This window comes from Chiroxiphia lanceolata, chromosome 16 (genome assembly GCF_009829145.1).
Source record: "Chiroxiphia lanceolata isolate bChiLan1 chromosome 16, bChiLan1.pri, whole genome shotgun sequence".
Classification (NCBI taxonomy): Eukaryota; Metazoa; Chordata; class Aves; order Passeriformes; family Pipridae; genus Chiroxiphia; species Chiroxiphia lanceolata.
Genome location: NC_045652.1, coordinates 8733144 through 8748521, shown reverse-complemented (window position 1 = coordinate 8748521; position 15378 = coordinate 8733144). Strand labels below are relative to the sequence as shown.

The 15378-nt window shown below is 40.9% G+C and overlaps 3 protein-coding genes across 7 annotated transcripts in view; 1 reads left to right on the top strand and 2 right to left on the bottom strand.

Moving 5' to 3' along the window:
- Positions 1 to 3853, bottom strand: part of IQCK (IQ motif containing K) — a 37220-nt gene extending 33367 nt beyond the window's left edge. Inside the window, exons 1-5 of the mRNA XM_032704317.1 lie at positions 3816 to 3853; positions 2908 to 3221; positions 2799 to 2873; positions 1458 to 1513; positions 976 to 1114 (exon numbers count right to left, since the gene is read on the bottom strand). Coding sequence (XP_032560208.1) covers positions 976 to 1114; positions 1458 to 1513; positions 2799 to 2873; positions 2908 to 3221; positions 3816 to 3853 — 622 coding nt within the window. The remainder of the gene's footprint in view (positions 1 to 975; positions 1115 to 1457; positions 1514 to 2798; positions 2874 to 2907; positions 3222 to 3815) is intronic.
- Positions 2991 to 12178, top strand: KNOP1 (lysine rich nucleolar protein 1). 3 transcript variants are annotated; one of them, XM_032703752.1, is made up of 6 exons: positions 3194 to 3507; positions 3992 to 4080; positions 4111 to 5375; positions 8555 to 8623; positions 9112 to 9189; positions 11552 to 12178. In XM_032703752.1, exons 2-6 carry the CDS (start codon positions 3993 to 3995, stop codon positions 11861 to 11863), a joined length of 1812 nt encoding a protein of 603 aa, XP_032559643.1. In that variant the 5' UTR covers positions 3194 to 3507; position 3992; the 3' UTR covers positions 11864 to 12178. The 3 variants fall into 3 exon arrangements, with proteins under 3 accessions (XP_032559642.1, XP_032559643.1, XP_032559641.1); XM_032703751.1 differs by lacking the exon at positions 3194 to 3507 and adding an exon at positions 2991 to 3037 and having other exon boundaries at positions 3992 to 5375; XM_032703750.1 differs by having other exon boundaries at positions 3195 to 3507; positions 3992 to 5375.
- Positions 12179 to 12461: 283 nt separating this feature from the next.
- VPS35L (VPS35 endosomal protein sorting factor like) overlaps positions 12462 to 15378 on the bottom strand; it is a 49745-nt gene continuing 46828 nt past the window's right edge. For all 3 annotated transcript variants that reach the window (XM_032703745.1, XM_032703742.1, XM_032703743.1), the window contains 2 exons: positions 13896 to 14042; positions 12462 to 13359 (listed from right to left, as the gene is read on the bottom strand). In XM_032703745.1, coding sequence (XP_032559636.1) covers positions 13261 to 13359; positions 13896 to 14042 — 246 coding nt within the window. In that variant the 3' untranslated portion in view covers positions 12462 to 13260. The remainder of the gene's footprint in view (positions 13360 to 13895; positions 14043 to 15378) is intronic.

Below are 15378 nucleotides of genomic sequence, written 5' to 3'. Positions count from 1 at the left end.
AGTGCTGTTACAGTCAGACCACTTTTGGTACCTCATGCCCTTTACAATCTGCATTATCAGAGTCGCTCATAAAACTGAATTTTTAGACAGAGGAAAAAACAAAGGTTATATTTTAGTGGTGCTGTGATTTCTTTGTCATACTTACTTCTTACTTGCCACAGGCTTCAGAAATTTCAGTGTGACTCCATATATCCAATTTTTCCCCTCTCTGAGGGCTGCCTGGATTGGCATTCACAAATTATTCAGGTTTTGGTGTGGTCAGGAAAGATAAGTCACAGAAAGGTTCTCTTCTGGCAACACAGCTGAAATACTGAATGTATTCTCAGCTTTATATCTTTAATTGGTTTATATACTGCCAGAAAATGTTCATAATTGGAAGGACACTATTTATTTAAAAGCCCAGGGTAACACTGCTTCTGACTAGCACCAGGAATTCCTAATGAGCAAGAATGAATGGAAGAGAAGATGAAATGGAGGGCTAAAATGCATAATAAAGACTCACTGCTGCTTGGTAATTTTTATAAACTATAGAAATTGATAAAAGTGGAAGAGCAAAACTCTAGAGCTGTTTCCATTCTCATTTGTAATCAGATGGGTAGAGTCATATTTTGACAGCAGTTTTCAAATTCAATTGTCTATTTAGTCTATTGATCCTAGTTTTGCATTACTAAATTAGAGGAAGAAATGCCTGCCTTTCTCTGATTTAAATGGCTAAATAGAAAGTCACTTATTCAGAAGAGCACAGACCTACCTCAGCCAGTCAGTGGTTCATAATGCACCATTTGAAATTTCTGCCATTGCCCAAGTGTCCAGGCTGGCTCCCTGTTCACAGACCAGGGGCCTAAACATGCCAATTCCATGTAAGAAAAGGTACTGAAGCTGTTAACACTCTCCATTAAACAAATTACAAACCCTTGCCATACGCAAGAAAAATAATCACAACAGATAATATCAAGATAATATGCTCCTACTTACATGTTTTTGGGTCAGGTGGTTCTGGAGAGGGGACTTCCTCGACTATGGGAAGCAACTGTTGGTCAACAGTATCAGCTGCAGGGGCAGAATTAAATTGTTCCATGTCTAATGGCTGCAATATTCCTGCTCCCAAAGACACCTGTTTAAGATAAATGTAACCTATCTAAATACTCCAACAGACTATACAAAAATATGCAAACCAACTCAGCAGGAAAAATTATAAGGTCAATTAAAAATTATGGAACTATAACTTCTTATTCAGATATTAAATTATGTATTTTCTGAGTGCTACACAAGTTGCTTTAAATAAAAGCAATTATTTGGACACTACATTTGTTGATTCAAAGAAGTTGTTTAAAAAATGTAGTTTTGTTTTCATTTTATGAATGAGTCTACCATGTGGATACCTAATTTTCCCATTTAGTTGTTTTACATCGTTCAAAACCAGCTCTATGCAGACTTTTTTCTTGAAGTGTACTCACAGATTCTTGTTTTGATTCAGGAACATCTGGAAATTGAGGGTGTTCTGCTTCATACTCTAAAAGTAAAAAAAAAAAAAAGTACATTTACCAGAAGACTTTGATTTAAAAACATATTTCTTTTCCTCTTAAACAAGTATTACTTTCTAAACCTACTTATTTGGGTTTGAAAGAACAAAAGTTAGTATACAATATATGTTTGCTAAACATGAAATCTAATGTTTTAATACAAGTGAGAACTTTAGAGCCTCTTGTCTTGGCTGTAAGTCAAGTGCAAGGTTCTCGGTGATAAAAGAGCCCTTTAGAGGGGGGAAAAAACTTTATCAAAATAATAATTTAAAATATTTCAATACAAGTAAAATGCAGACGCTTGTATGGAATTAACCATTGTTTTTAGTAGCATACAATACTGCTTTCCACAGTGGATTCCTCTATAAGAAATTATGTCCCATGGACATTGCTAAGTGTTACTGTCTCCAATTTAAAAACAAACAAACAAACAAACAAACAAAAAGAAAACAGAACAACCCCCCCCAAAAAATACCAAACACCACCAAAAAATCTAAAAGCAGTACATGACCCTCACAAATTACTGAGTGTCTCAGGATAAGGAAATGGACTTGATATGAAAAAATTTACAGATTACACAATACAGACCGCTCAGAGCCAAATCCAAGAGGTTCACTGTTCCACCATTATAATTAAGTTTACTGGCATCACCAAATCCATGTGTACTACAGATGCCTTAGCTGAGTTATATTAAAAAAACCCAACTTTATTCCCACATTTAAAACGCCTGCCTTAACACAAAATGCCTACTTTAGTAATTATAAAGCAGTGAGTGGAGAGAACCCTATTTGGGAAGTGCAGAACTACAGTGCTGCTCTCCCGACTTTCCAGACTCAGTGCTCTCAGACTTTAGCAAGCGACCAAGACTTTCGCTGTTAGAACAGGGCTCTGAGAGCACGAGTTTTGCGTTCTTTTAACTTTTACAACAGCGATAACACAGCCACCCCTCTGGTTCCCAGGGGAATGCTCCAACCCCCTCACGGGACCAGCCTCAGGGCGCGGGGCGCCGGTCACCGCCGGGCGAACCAGAGGCCGCGACCGGATCCACGGGCTGGACGCAGCGGGAACGCACCCCGGGCACGCACCCCGGGCACGTGGCCGCCAGAAAACGGTGGCGATAAAAAGCTGTACAGCGCTCACGAGCGGAAAAGCTCGTGGCCCTGCCCTCACGGGTTGAGGGGGCGGCTTTGGGGCAGCGCTGAGGGGAGCGGGGTGGGGGCGGCTGAGGAGCCCCGGGGGGGCAGAGCCATGGCCTGACGGGCGCTGCGCTCCCACCTGTCCCCGTCCCAGAGCAGGACTCTGTCTCTCCCGGCTCTGTCTCTCCCGGCTCTGTCCCTCCGGGCTCTGTCTATGCCGCCCGGCTCTGTCTGTCCCTCCCGGCTCTGTCCCTCCCGTCGCCGCCAGGGCCGCGTCCCGCGCGTTGCCGCGGTAACGGCTCCGGCGGCGCGCGCGGGGCGGGGCGGGCCCGGCGCGTTCCCTTCCGGGGCGGAGGGCGCTGCACGAGGCGGCGGCAGGTGAGGGTCGGCGGGGCCGCCCCGGGCACGGCCCGGCCGGGATGCGCCGCTCCCGGGGAGCTCCCCGGGCAGCACGGGCGGGGACGGGGTCAGGAGCGGGGCGCGGCGCGGGGGGGACCCCCCTGGCCGCGGTGTGGGGGTGGGTCGGTGGGCGCAGGGGCTGCCGCGGCTCCGGGGGGAGGCCCTGACAGGCAGGGGTTGGTAAAACGGTTCTTTACCAGACTTAGGTTTCCTGTGCAGGATTTTGACAGGATGCCTTGCAAGCGGCGCTTATAGAAGTCCCCATGGATTAATTTTTGATTAAAAGATGGGAAAACAAGTAGGGATAAACAGGTTTCTCAGCAAAAGCGGGGAGTGTCACCAAGCGAGTGCCAGAGGCTTCTCTGGTGTGACCTGTTGGTAGGTGCGAGTGTCCCGAGAGAGGAGACCGAGGGCAAGGATGAGAAATCGCAGACAGAAGCAGATTTAAGGTAATAACTCGGGTGCCTTGAAAGGATCCTGTAGTGCTGAGTGGGCAGTAAAGTGATGTGAAGTTCAGTGTTAAATAAGTGAAAAGTCATAGGTATCTGGAAAACCGTCTTGACTGTACATCTGTCTATGTGTGTGTGTGTGTGTATATATGTATATGTTTTGCCATTTAGGAAAGATTTGTAGAGGGTAGGTATTACTGTAAAGATGTCAAGCTCTGCAGCTGTCAAAAGGAAAAACAAATAGAAAGTTACCAACTGACTAGGACAAGTTATGGTAAAGAACAAGACAAAAAATCACCCCAGCAGACAGTATTTTCTGGGCTCTGTGCAGTTCTGTTTCCCCCATAACGGAAAGCAGACTGAAATTAGAGTGGCAGGGACAGTGGGAGATATGAATAGGTTCAGAATAAAGGGAAGCCAAATAGAGGAGGGCTTGTATCATCTCTCTGAAGCAGTTTACTGACATCTTCGTTTCATTTTTTAGAATGATAATAAAGAAAAAGAGAAAAGAATTGCACGAGGAACCTATACAGAAGAAGAAAAATGTGAAGACTGTCATTAAAATTGAGGAAGATGTTCCAACTGTCATTAAAATCGAGGAAGATGACAGGCTTGAGACAAAAACAAAAATAAGGAAAAAGGTACATTTTAAAGATGAATGTTTAGACCAATCACAACCAAAGAACAAGAAGAAGAAAAACAAGAAAAAGAAAGTTGGCTCCAAACTGCTCAAAGAAGCACAGTCAGAAAGCTTTGTGATTGTAAAAGGTCACCTGGATTCAGAACTTCAGAAGGAATCAGAGGAACAAATTAAAATTCTCAAAAAGAAGAAAAAAAAAGTCCCTTGTCATTCATCATTAGAGGAGGATAATGGGAGTAGTGGCATGGGGCTTTCAAATTGTCTTAGAGATGATATTAAGAAAACTGAATTTTCTTTTAAAAAAACCAAAAAGGATACTGCTTTGAATTTGGAACTGGATGGTGAGGTAACAAAGAAAAAAAAGAAGAAAGGCAGTTCTTCTTTTTCATTAGAGGACATCCAGGACAGTGAACAAAAGCAGTCTGAAAGAGTTTGTAAAAAGCCCCACAAATGCATTTCACAAGAAGTAGCTTTTACAGGTGAAAATCATGACACACATAATGTCCAGAATGATGGGGAGAGTTGTGTGACAAAAAAGAAGAGGAAGAAGAAGGATAAGTCTGACTCCTTTTTACTACTAGTAGATAATAAGGGCAACATATCTGGAGTTCCTGGTAGGCCCATTGCATTAAGTGACTTCAGAAAAAGGAAGAAGCAGAATTCCTGGGAAATTACATTGACAAATAGAGAGGAAGAGGACACTGGGAGTATCAAAGAGACTAAGAAGAACAAGAACAGAAGCAAATGTGTTTCTTCCTCAACATGTGAAGATCAGCTAGACTGCAATCACAGCATTCCTGATAAGTATCTCCCAGCACAGCAAGAAGTTGACTGTGAGGAAGAAAAGCTGTCTGGAAAAAAGAACAGGAAGAATTTCAAGGGTAGTAATGAAGTCACCAAGAAGAAAAAGAAAAAAAAGATTCACAAAGAGGAGGAGGAAACAACATATTCAAAAGTTGCTTTAAACAATGATAGTGCCTCTAAAAACCAAAAAATAAGACTACCAGAAAGAAATAAAAAGAACAAAGGGAGTGAAATGGAGCGAGCTGAGCGTGTAGCAGGGAATGCTGTGGATGGGGCATTATGCAGTAGTGATCACATGCTCTGTGACAGGAAAGGGAAAAAAAGAAAAAAAGTCCCACCACAGGACTTGGCTGAACAACCAGGTTCAGAAACAGATACAAAAAAGACGAAGATCATTACAGAAGATGCAGGGAATGAGTCACTGGTAAGTTGTAAAGAGGAGGGCAGCTTTGCCCCCTCCTGCTAAGGAATCAAAAGCTTTTTAGGTACAGTTCCCTACTTTGCAGGCTGTTCTGCCTGATCAGAATATTTGAAGTCAGTGAGGACCCCCACTATTGAGAAACAGGATTAGCTGATGTATTGATTTTAGCATATTGATTTTAGTTGTGACACGTGGGAAAGTGTCATTTAATGCCTGGTGCTGTAATCATGTACTGGTTCAGTCATGAAAATGTAAATACTACAACTAACAGCAAGTATTGGCACAAAAAGAAAACGAGTGTGTGAAATCATAAATGTTCTTCTTCAGTTGCTCTTCACAAGGTGGCAACACTCCTATAAAATAGGATTTGAGTACCACGTCCTTTACCCTGAGCAGGTTGGTAACACTGGCAGCATCAGTGCATCTCACTGTGTTTTTTAGACTTTTCCTCAGGCTTTGCTGCTGTTAATGCTGGAATTACATAGTGTTACAAACGAGGGAGAAATTTAGCAAAGCCTGTTGTCTAACTTGGAGAAAACTTTAGAGAATATCCTAAGAATGCTAAATGTAGACTAGGCCTAGAGCATTGATGTATAAATTCTGATAGAAAACTAGAGACCTGGAGACACATTTTTAATTAAAAGAATAAATCTATGCAAGAAAATAAATAGATGTACAAGCAGTACATTGTAAGTCATCGGGAGCTTGTTTTTATATTTGTAGGTAATGGGAGACAGCATTCACTTGTTTTTTATGAAAAACTCTGAATGGTTGGCTTGTTGAAATTCAAGCACTGGTTAATAAGGTATCAATGAAGATTTTTGTAAACTAAAGATGGAGCAGGCATAGCATGAGCTGCCTCCAGCACATTCGTGGTGTGCTTTGCTTTGGTGTGCACTTATGTGCAGTGTCTTCAAGTTCTGTGGAAACCTGGCAGCTGCCTGGTGCCTAATGCTAATAATTAAATATAGATTTATGTGAAGAACCAGATACAGGCGTTTTTCAGAAGGGTTTGTGAGGGAAATGTGTGCTTATCAGTCATGAGGTGAGCAGATGTTTTGGGCTTTTAGCTTCGCTTTCTCCTTTTGACCTTTCAAAGGACAAGGTGGTTTTATTGCTGGGATATATTTTCTAATGAAGTTGACGTTGCCTTTTTGAGGCTGTTAGACATTATTTGGATTCTTGCAGCTGCTCACATTGTGCAGAGGCAAGATAAGCCTCACAATGACATGTAAACTTGCATGACCAGTTAAAATGAAAACCACAGCAAATACATTGCAAACGATTGAGGAGAAGGTGATACCCGTTCTATTTGTCATTCCCATATGCACCTCTATCCTTTAATAATAAAAAATACTTAAGAGAAAGTCTCCTGAAGATTGAGAAGTCTGGGTTAATCAGTTCTAGCAAAATCTGGTTCCTGCCAGGCCTAAAGACACTGCACTAATAAATGGCTGATGACGTTGGTCTCACATTTAGCTGTGCCATAGTCCTGAAACATCCCTGTCTAACAGTGTGTCACACACTGCATGCCTTGAAAAATCCTCTGTGAGGCTTGTGCAGCAAGCAAAAGAGTAAGTTTTAAAGACAATGTGGAGTGATACCCACTTAATATCAGTGATTGGTGTTTTTCCCACTGGATGCCATTACAGTCAATTTGTGCAGAGTGAAGAGGAGCAAGAAGTTGTTTGCCTGCAGGCAGCATAAACCTACCACGTGTGAAGGTGCTCCTTTTCCATGGAGTTGGGGGAAGCTTGGCAGACCTCTGTGTGATGGTTTTTTCCACTCAGTAGCCTTCAGCTGGTCAGCACCATGCTGGGAATTAGGAGGGATGGGGCTGCTCCCCCGTTCCTTGTCTGCCACTTGACCTTCCGGCTAAAAAAAAAAAAAAAATATGCTGCAGTTGTTTGCAGAATCCTGTCACAACAGTTTTCCTCCTTGTTTTAATAGATATAAAAAGACAGTACCAGGCCATCTAGAAGTAAGCTGGGGGTTGGTTTTGGTTTCTTCTTTTTCTCCAAGAGCATGAGCTCTCCTTACTGCAGACGGTGTTCTCTCATTTTTAATAGCGTGTGTGTTGTACGTGCATGTGGTGAAATCAAAGGTAGCTTTGGAAAAAGAGATAAATCATTCAGGGCTTTTAATAAAACTGTAAACCCTCAAAAAAGTAACAGCAGGTTCTGCTGACAGAAGTATGTTACAAATCTTTTCCTTGTCTTCATTTCCCTGGCTGTTTCATGCTTGGATTATTATGTTAACTGTATCAATAGATCTTCCCCTTGGCCACCTTTTCCAGCCTGGTCTAAAGCTTATGGCTCTAATTTACCACTACCCTGGACTTATTACTTATCCTGTTATACTGGGTGCCCAAAAATCTTATCCTAATTATAAATTTGGCAAAGAAAGGCTGAGGGCAATGATCTAGGAATGCCAGTCACTGGGAGCAAAAGTTGCTGAGGGGCTGCACTCTGTGAAAGGGTGATCAGGACATGGTTGCCTGTGGACTCTGCTGCTGATTTACCTGCTCCCATCCGGCCCATCCCATCCTTCTGGGGCTGCTCTGTGTCATCCCATCAGCTCCCTGTTCCTCTCTCTCAAATGTGGAACTAATGTCCTGTTTGCTGCCATTGTGGGAGACACTTGATGTGTGTGTCCTGCCTCTCCCTGTGCTCTTTCCAGACTGGAAGCTCCTTGGGGACCATCATCCGCAATCGAGCACAATGCAGCTGTCTCTTGATTGTTTCTTCTTTGTTTGTTTGTTTCAGAGAGACCTTTAATTATTTTACCTGCAAGTTTTAAAATATTCTTTTACTCTCTCTGTCCCTTACTTCAAGTATAAATTTAACTTTAACAAAACAGTTTAACTTGAAATTATTCTGCCTGCAAACGTTACTGTGTGTGCCAGTGATGTTGGCAGATCTAATTTAATGTGTGAACTTAAAAAAATCCTTCATCTTCTTGGTTAAAAAAAAAAAAAATCTCTTTCTTGGGGAGAAGGTTTCTCCATAGAAATACACAGACTTAATTGGCATTTTCATCTTAGATCTGACTATTTCTTCTTGCTCCAGAATAGTCCTACTGATTGCTTAGTGTTTTAATTACTCTCATGGTAAGAGCTCTGTAAATTCTAATTAACCAGAATGGATAAAAATAACCATACAGTCTTTTTTCCTGTTTTACAGGAACATCTAGATGGTGTAATTATTGTGCAGGAAAAAAAAGGAAACTGTGATGAAGTTAACATAGACAAGGTATGCTTTGGCTTAATTGTGTAAGATTGAAAGCAAGTCAGCATTTAGTATATACATAGGAATTGATACAAAAACCTGATTTGTTGCTTCCCTCAATAAAGGTCTGCTTAAAATGTACTTTACCTTCTGTGGGTTAAGTCCAAAATATACAGCTTTAGTCAATGTCAGAAGTTCTGAGTAGCTTATTAGGTTAAATACAGGTTTCTTTGCCTCTCTTCAGTGCTGGCAGTTTCAGCATAGCTGTTACCTGCAGTTAGAAAATCAGACATATCTGTTACAGCAAAATATTCATTTAACATACCACTAGAAAAATCACAATTCTCGTGTTGAATGTGGGAAAGGATCACATGCAACTTTTTAATTATCCTTGCAAAATTCTGAAGATCACTAATTATTTTATAACATCCCTTTTTTTTCCATTGTGAATTAGTTGTCATTTCACACACAGAAGTGTCTTATGCTGCATGTGTCCTTTTCTTGCACACCAGGTGAGGCGACAGGCTCTGCAAGAAGAAATCGATAGAGAATCTGGCAAAACAAAGGTTTTCAGTTCCAAGGTGGGACAGGTATGTATGAGCTTAGACCTGGATCTGGTGGAAATACCGGGTCCCAGAGCAAGTTCCTGGTACAAACACTGTGCTCTTTTCTCTGTGTGGCTCAGGTACATGGCTTGGCACAACAGTCTTCCTTCTGACTGCAGAGTTAAGGTCACGCTGTAGAACAAGTTGGTACAATGCCAAGAGAGTCTGAGAGCTGACAGTGAACTCCTTGGCATTGCAGTGTTCCAATTCCCATCATCAGTCCTCAAAAGCAACATTTTCTCTGGTTCCTCTGGAGAATGAGCCATGACAAATTGCTACAGAAGCATTTTCTGCTTACTGTGAAGTACAAATAATTCCAGGCTATGGATATAGCAGTCACTGAAGTATATCTTATTTCTTATCTGCAAGACTTTGCAGCCATTCAGAAAGGGGCACACGTGGAAAGGTAAAGGCGGGTGACAACTGATAACACATGTGATATTTACAGTCAGTCCTCTCCTGGCATCCACATCTTTCCTCCACTTCTCTGAAAGATGATTCTTAATTCCTTGCCTTTGCATCCTGCTCAGCCTGCCTCCTGAGAGATTTACAGTCAGGTAGTGGAAACTGTTGCAGCAGTGTTTAGCAGGGTTAATAGGATTGAGGTGGAGAGAAAGCTTTGCTAGTAATCCGGGATTCTTAGTTGTTTTGCAAGACTGCCAGTGTGCCTAGAAAGCTGGAATATGCCTCAAACAAATGCCAGAAACAACTTCTGTAGATGTAACATAGTGGGAGGCAGCCTGTGATAACTCTGGAACTGCAACTGTCTAATAGTGTCTGAAGTCATTGAGAAAAATGACATCCTTGGCAGGGGATCTCAGTTCCTTGGTGCTGATCTGTCTCTGTTTAGTAGCATGCAGAAGAAGAGAAGCTGTGAAAACTAATTCATCAGCTCCACAAAGAGTGAGCTGGAAATGCTTCAGCAAAAGCTGTGTGTAGTGCCTGCCAGCAACTCACATAAAAAAAATGCACAGAGTTTGACAAGCCATGATTATATTTGCATCTGTGCAGATGCCTCCCATTCCAGAGGGAGGACTTATATTTATCTGCATGTGACTTAAGTGTATCTGTATGTGTATCTGCATCTGTGTCACAGACTGGGCTTAGACAGCAACTTGCCTTTGTACAAGGTAAAAATACTGAAGGATTAGGGGTAGCTCTCTTTTAATAGTAGGTATTCTGGCCTGTGATTGTGGGTGATACTCCAGCCATGCATTTTTTTTAACTTAAAAAAGCCTGCTAGGGCTTGCCTGCAATATTGTGTCATGTTGGCTGTCTGCTGAGAATGACTGTTTCATGCAAGCTACAACTGTTCAGTTGGAAGGATTTCAGGTTGACATAAACACACCACTAAATTCACATTTTTTCCTTTGATGTAATCAGCTCAGTCTATTTAATTAATAATCAGACATTCTTCCATTTAGTATCACCCCCGATTTTAAAGAAAAAATAGGGAGTAGCAATCCTGCTGAAAATATTTATAAATGACTGCGTAGCTATTCCTCAGGAGTCAAATAAAACCCGTAGATAATGAAGCCTGTTCTTAGGTAAGCCAGAAGTTCATGAGCTTTGTGTAAATCATATGATTTATCTTGGGTTATCCACAAACAGCTGAAATATCATTTTACCTGGACATTGGCTCTTCAGAAAGGAGCCAGAATCCTCAGACAAAGGAAAAATCCTGAAGGGGTGAACTAGTTCTAAAAATAGTGAAAGGCAAATACAGTGAATACAAAGAAAACAGGAAACTGCAAGGGAAGGGAGGCTTTAAGAGCAGTAGGTTTAGTCCTGTTGGATAAGGGTTTTTGCACCCTTGCAATATGAGTTGTAATTAGTGGGATGAGAATGCCAATGTTACTTAAAGCTTATGAGGCAGATTGAACACTGTCTCCAAAACTAACATAACAAAGCACTGCTGAAAACAACAGCTCCCAAACTAGGCAATGGGAAAATGAAAAGATAAACATACAAAGTGACAGTGAAAGAGGATTAAGTCTGACAGTTTTCTTAGAATAAGAGATGATGTCTGGCTCTTTGAGCTAGGTAAAGAGAAGCAGAAGAGCCAAGGTTCCTAAAGAGGGAGGGACAGGAGATTCTCAAAGTGCATTAACCCCTCTCCAGGTTAAATGACCTGCACTGCTAGTGAAGATGCACTCACACAGAGTTAATGTGATTCTTTTACCACATCCTTTAAGAGGTGCTGCCCGTGGAGTAATTGCTTCTTCCCAGCTTTGTCACCCTGTCAGGTTTCTGTAGCTGGTTCTGTTCTCATGGTACACAGCCAGAAATTATCTTCCTTGCTCTTGTTATTACTTACGTTTAGTGTTAACCTTGTTTTGCTTCACAGGATACGAAGTTTGGACAGTGGAGTACAGCTGCTTTTAAAAGTTCTGAGGAAGAAATGAAGTTTTTCAGACTGATGGGTGGCTTCAAAAAGGGCTCTGGGCCTATCCAAAATCTCTCAGCAACTACAAACAAACCAAACATGGCTCTGAACAGGGAAGGGCAGGAGAAGTTACAGCAGGCTCTGAAGATGGAGTTTGATAAAGCAATGGACTTGAAGCAACACAGAGGAATTGGTCTTGGATTTCAACCTACTGCCAACAAAAAAGGATACATAGACAAATATACATCTAGATCTATAAAATTTGAAGATTAAAACCCTGAGGTAATAAAAAGAATGAAAATTCAGGCAATTTTTTTTTTTACTTTCCAGATCTTTTTACTTGAAATAAAATAATAAAATGTTTAAGAAATTTGATTTGTGAGGCACTTTTAGTTCAAGTTTTCAGCTGCATACACTGGTGGAGCTGGGTCCTCACTTCAGCTAAACAGTAAGTTTTTGAAACCTTTAGCATTTTTCTTCTACAAGGCAAGGCACAGCCTCCTTCAAAGACTGAAGATATGTGTGCCATGCCTGCAACTAGATTTTTTTTTTTAATGCTGATTTAATAAACTTATTTTTAGCTACCTCTTAGTGACTCAAAGGGATTTTAGTTCTCTGTAAAATCTTCACATTTTTACACTCAGTGAGTGGTACAAAGTGATGAGGAGATGAAAAACATGGGACAAGAATGGTGTAATAATTTGGGTGGTATTTATTAGCAGCTTGCTAACTCCTTAAATATATGGTTCTGTCTAAACAGTTAGCCTTAACAAAATAAAACATTTTTGTGCAAAAATATATCTTAATATCTGTGTAAGGATTTAGCTCATTAAGAATTTACCACTAAGCAAAAGCAGCAATAGATGCAAGGTTTCAGCATGGTTCCCTACCGTGGGAAAGAAATGGTGAGAGTGAAATTTTATTAGGAGTTATCAGTACATGTAACTAAATTTCACAAGGGTAAGGTGATAGATTTGTATACACAAACTCCCCCAGAACACGCAGATGAACTGCAAATTGTTTTATTCAGTGATAGAGTACTTTGCAAATATAGAGTACTTCGCATACATTTCCTTTTTCATCTGCAGACAGCACTTAAAGATTCCTTCCATTTTACAAAACAGGGGACTAAAATGAAAACATAAACATGTCTGTGCAAATGTATTGTAGAAATTAGAACAATAACACCTCGGCCATTTTTCTCTTCTACTGGAACCAATAAAACAAATGCTGGCAGCATCCCAAGGCAGAGAGATTACTCAGTAGGATTATTATATTGAAATGCTGCTTTCTACACAGGAAAAACACTATTCTACAAGTGAGATGAAGTTTTGAGGCTGTGAATTCATTTGTGCAGATTATCTTCTTCCTTTTTTGTTAAAATTACAACAGATTAGATTTTGAAAGGCTTTCACTACCACAGAGGTTCAAAATACTGTTTACTGAATGTAAATCAGCATTTAAAATATTATTTTATATTATGGTAAAACTGGAGACAAATTCAGGTTAAATTATTGCACTCAGAACAGTTTTACCTTTACTGTGCCCAATAAATCTTTCACACTAAGTAAAAACACACTGAACTCCTCCAGTCAGAATCTAGATCAGTGATTTTTGGCCTTGGCTGCGTGCTGCCTTGTACAGGTGACTCCTTGGAGAAGAGACATCCATCAGGTCCTGGACTGCAGAGGAAGCCGAAGGGCCAGGTCTGCAAAGTGACTCATTTCAGGTTGTTGGCTTCGCCTCTTGATGTATTCCAGTGTTTTCACCTGGGTTTGAAAAGAAAGGGATTGGGAGATTTTTAGTGTCTTTGTCTTATTTCACAGGCCATCACTTCATCTTTGTATACACACTGTCATGATTTTCACTGGCTGTGGGAACACTTGTCATTTCTTACTTATTATCACGGATATCTGTCTTAAAGGCTCTCAAATGCCACTTTCCAAGCTTACACCATATAGTTCCTCCACAAAATAAAAATGCTGTATTTTTCTTAGAGCTATTTTTCTGTTCTGAAAAAAAGTTACAGCACCCAACACTTTCAGGTTCCTTAATGCTCGACACAGGATTAAAACTGCTAGAAAGATACAGACCACTTGAAATAAGAGAAGCTGCTTATTCATTAAGAAGCATTTAAAAAAATAAGTTGTTGGGGTTTTAAGATAATTTTTTGGGGGGAGGGGAAGAGAGCAACTTGTAAAGAGATTAGGTTTTTTCAGATCAAGAAAATATTACTTTTTTCCAAATAAAGAGTGGCAAAAGATCATAAGAATTAAAATTTTTCTGCATTATCTGTTTTCCTTACCATAGTCTTGGTGTCAGCAAAGCCATGTTTCTGAGCAAGATTCCAGAGATTGACTGAAAGCTGGTTTAGTTTGTTGTTTCTTAGATCCCCATGAGCTACAATAGTGTTAAAGAAATAGAGTGCCAACTGGCTCTGCCGCTTCAGGGTCTACAAGGAAACAAAAATATTCCCATATTACCATATAATCATCCCCAAACATGCAGCATAACCTCACTGGGTTCTCTGAACACTTAGAAGTGCAAAGGGCACTCATTTTGTAACACACAGCAGTAGTTACAAACAATACAGGCATAGTTTGTTTTCAAGTTCCATTCAAAATGCAACAAGTTATGATAATGAATCAATGTAAGTTGCTGTAAATGAAATAACTACACCAAACTCCTACATCTCATATCGCTTTGGCACAGCACATTATGTAGGTCTGACACATTTTTAACTCAAGACTCCCTACAATTGCATAGAAATCACCCTCCCACCAACCAGCCTTGCACTTAGAGCACCATAGGTCTGTATATTTTAGAGAGACCACTATCATCAATCTAGATTAATGCAACTTCAGGCTTTTTTCCAGCAGTCTATTCTACATTTATTTATTTAAGCAAAGATTTTTTTTTTCCCTGCTATTCTTTCACTGCAACTTTGGTTATACCAACATATTTGCACCATATTTGCAGCTACCTCCCCTAAAATTGCTGAGGAAGGCCCTTGAGGAGGACCCCTCCCTCATAGTACTCTGCCATGGAGGAGCACCAGCCTCTGTGGAGGAGTTCTGGGGCACAGACAATCCTGCACTAAGCTTAGGGTGCTCCCACTCTGATTTGGAGTGAGGGGAAAACAAACAATTAAAATGCTATTGCAGGTTCTGCTGATTCCTATGGAGTAAGTTTTCACAGTTAAAAGGATGAATTATTATTGGATGCATCTGAGCTGTTGTATTTGTTTATACTGCTCTGCTGCAGCTGTCCTTTGTTCTTTGCTCCAGAAAGCCCACTGACAAAGGCACAGCTCCATCTTACACAAACCACAGCAGTGGAGTCCTAGTTTACAACACAACTGTCAGCTGAGCACCCCAATTAATGGACTTAACACTGCACTTTACCCCTCTCAGTTCAGTTCATACTGGGGTAGCTAATGCACAGTGCTCAGAGACAAGGTTACAGGCAGCACGAGCCAGAGATTGGGGTAAGAGAAGTGCAGGGACCTCTGACTTTGTGTTCCTGACACAGTACTGATGTAGCCATGCAGTCTCTGCCCTTTCCCTAAGGGACTGAAAGTAAATTAATTTCTCACTGCCAGCAGAAGAGAGGTCAGATGCTATTAATCAAAGAAATGGCACACACTGTGCTATCAGTCCTCCAGATACAGATGGAAAAGGAGAAAGCCATGCTATGGAAGAACTGGCCAAGTAGAAAAGAGGCCAAGCATGCCCCAAACTAGAAGCATCAGACTGCTACTGTATGTATGTGACACACTAGATCTGTAC

Bases quoted from the DNA above. Each gene is read 5' to 3' on its own strand.
- KNOP1 (XM_032703751.1), top strand. From the start codon at position 3,993: ATGATAATAAAGAAAAAGAGAAAAGAATTGCACGAGGAACCTATACAG. The intron at 8,624-9,111 runs GTATGCTTTGGC...CTTGCACACCAG, and splicing joins ATGAAGTTAACATAGACAAG to GTGAGGCGACAGGCTCTGCA. The intron at 9,190-11,551 runs GTATGTATGAGC...TTTGCTTCACAG, and splicing joins TCAGTTCCAAGGTGGGACAG to GATACGAAGTTTGGACAGTG.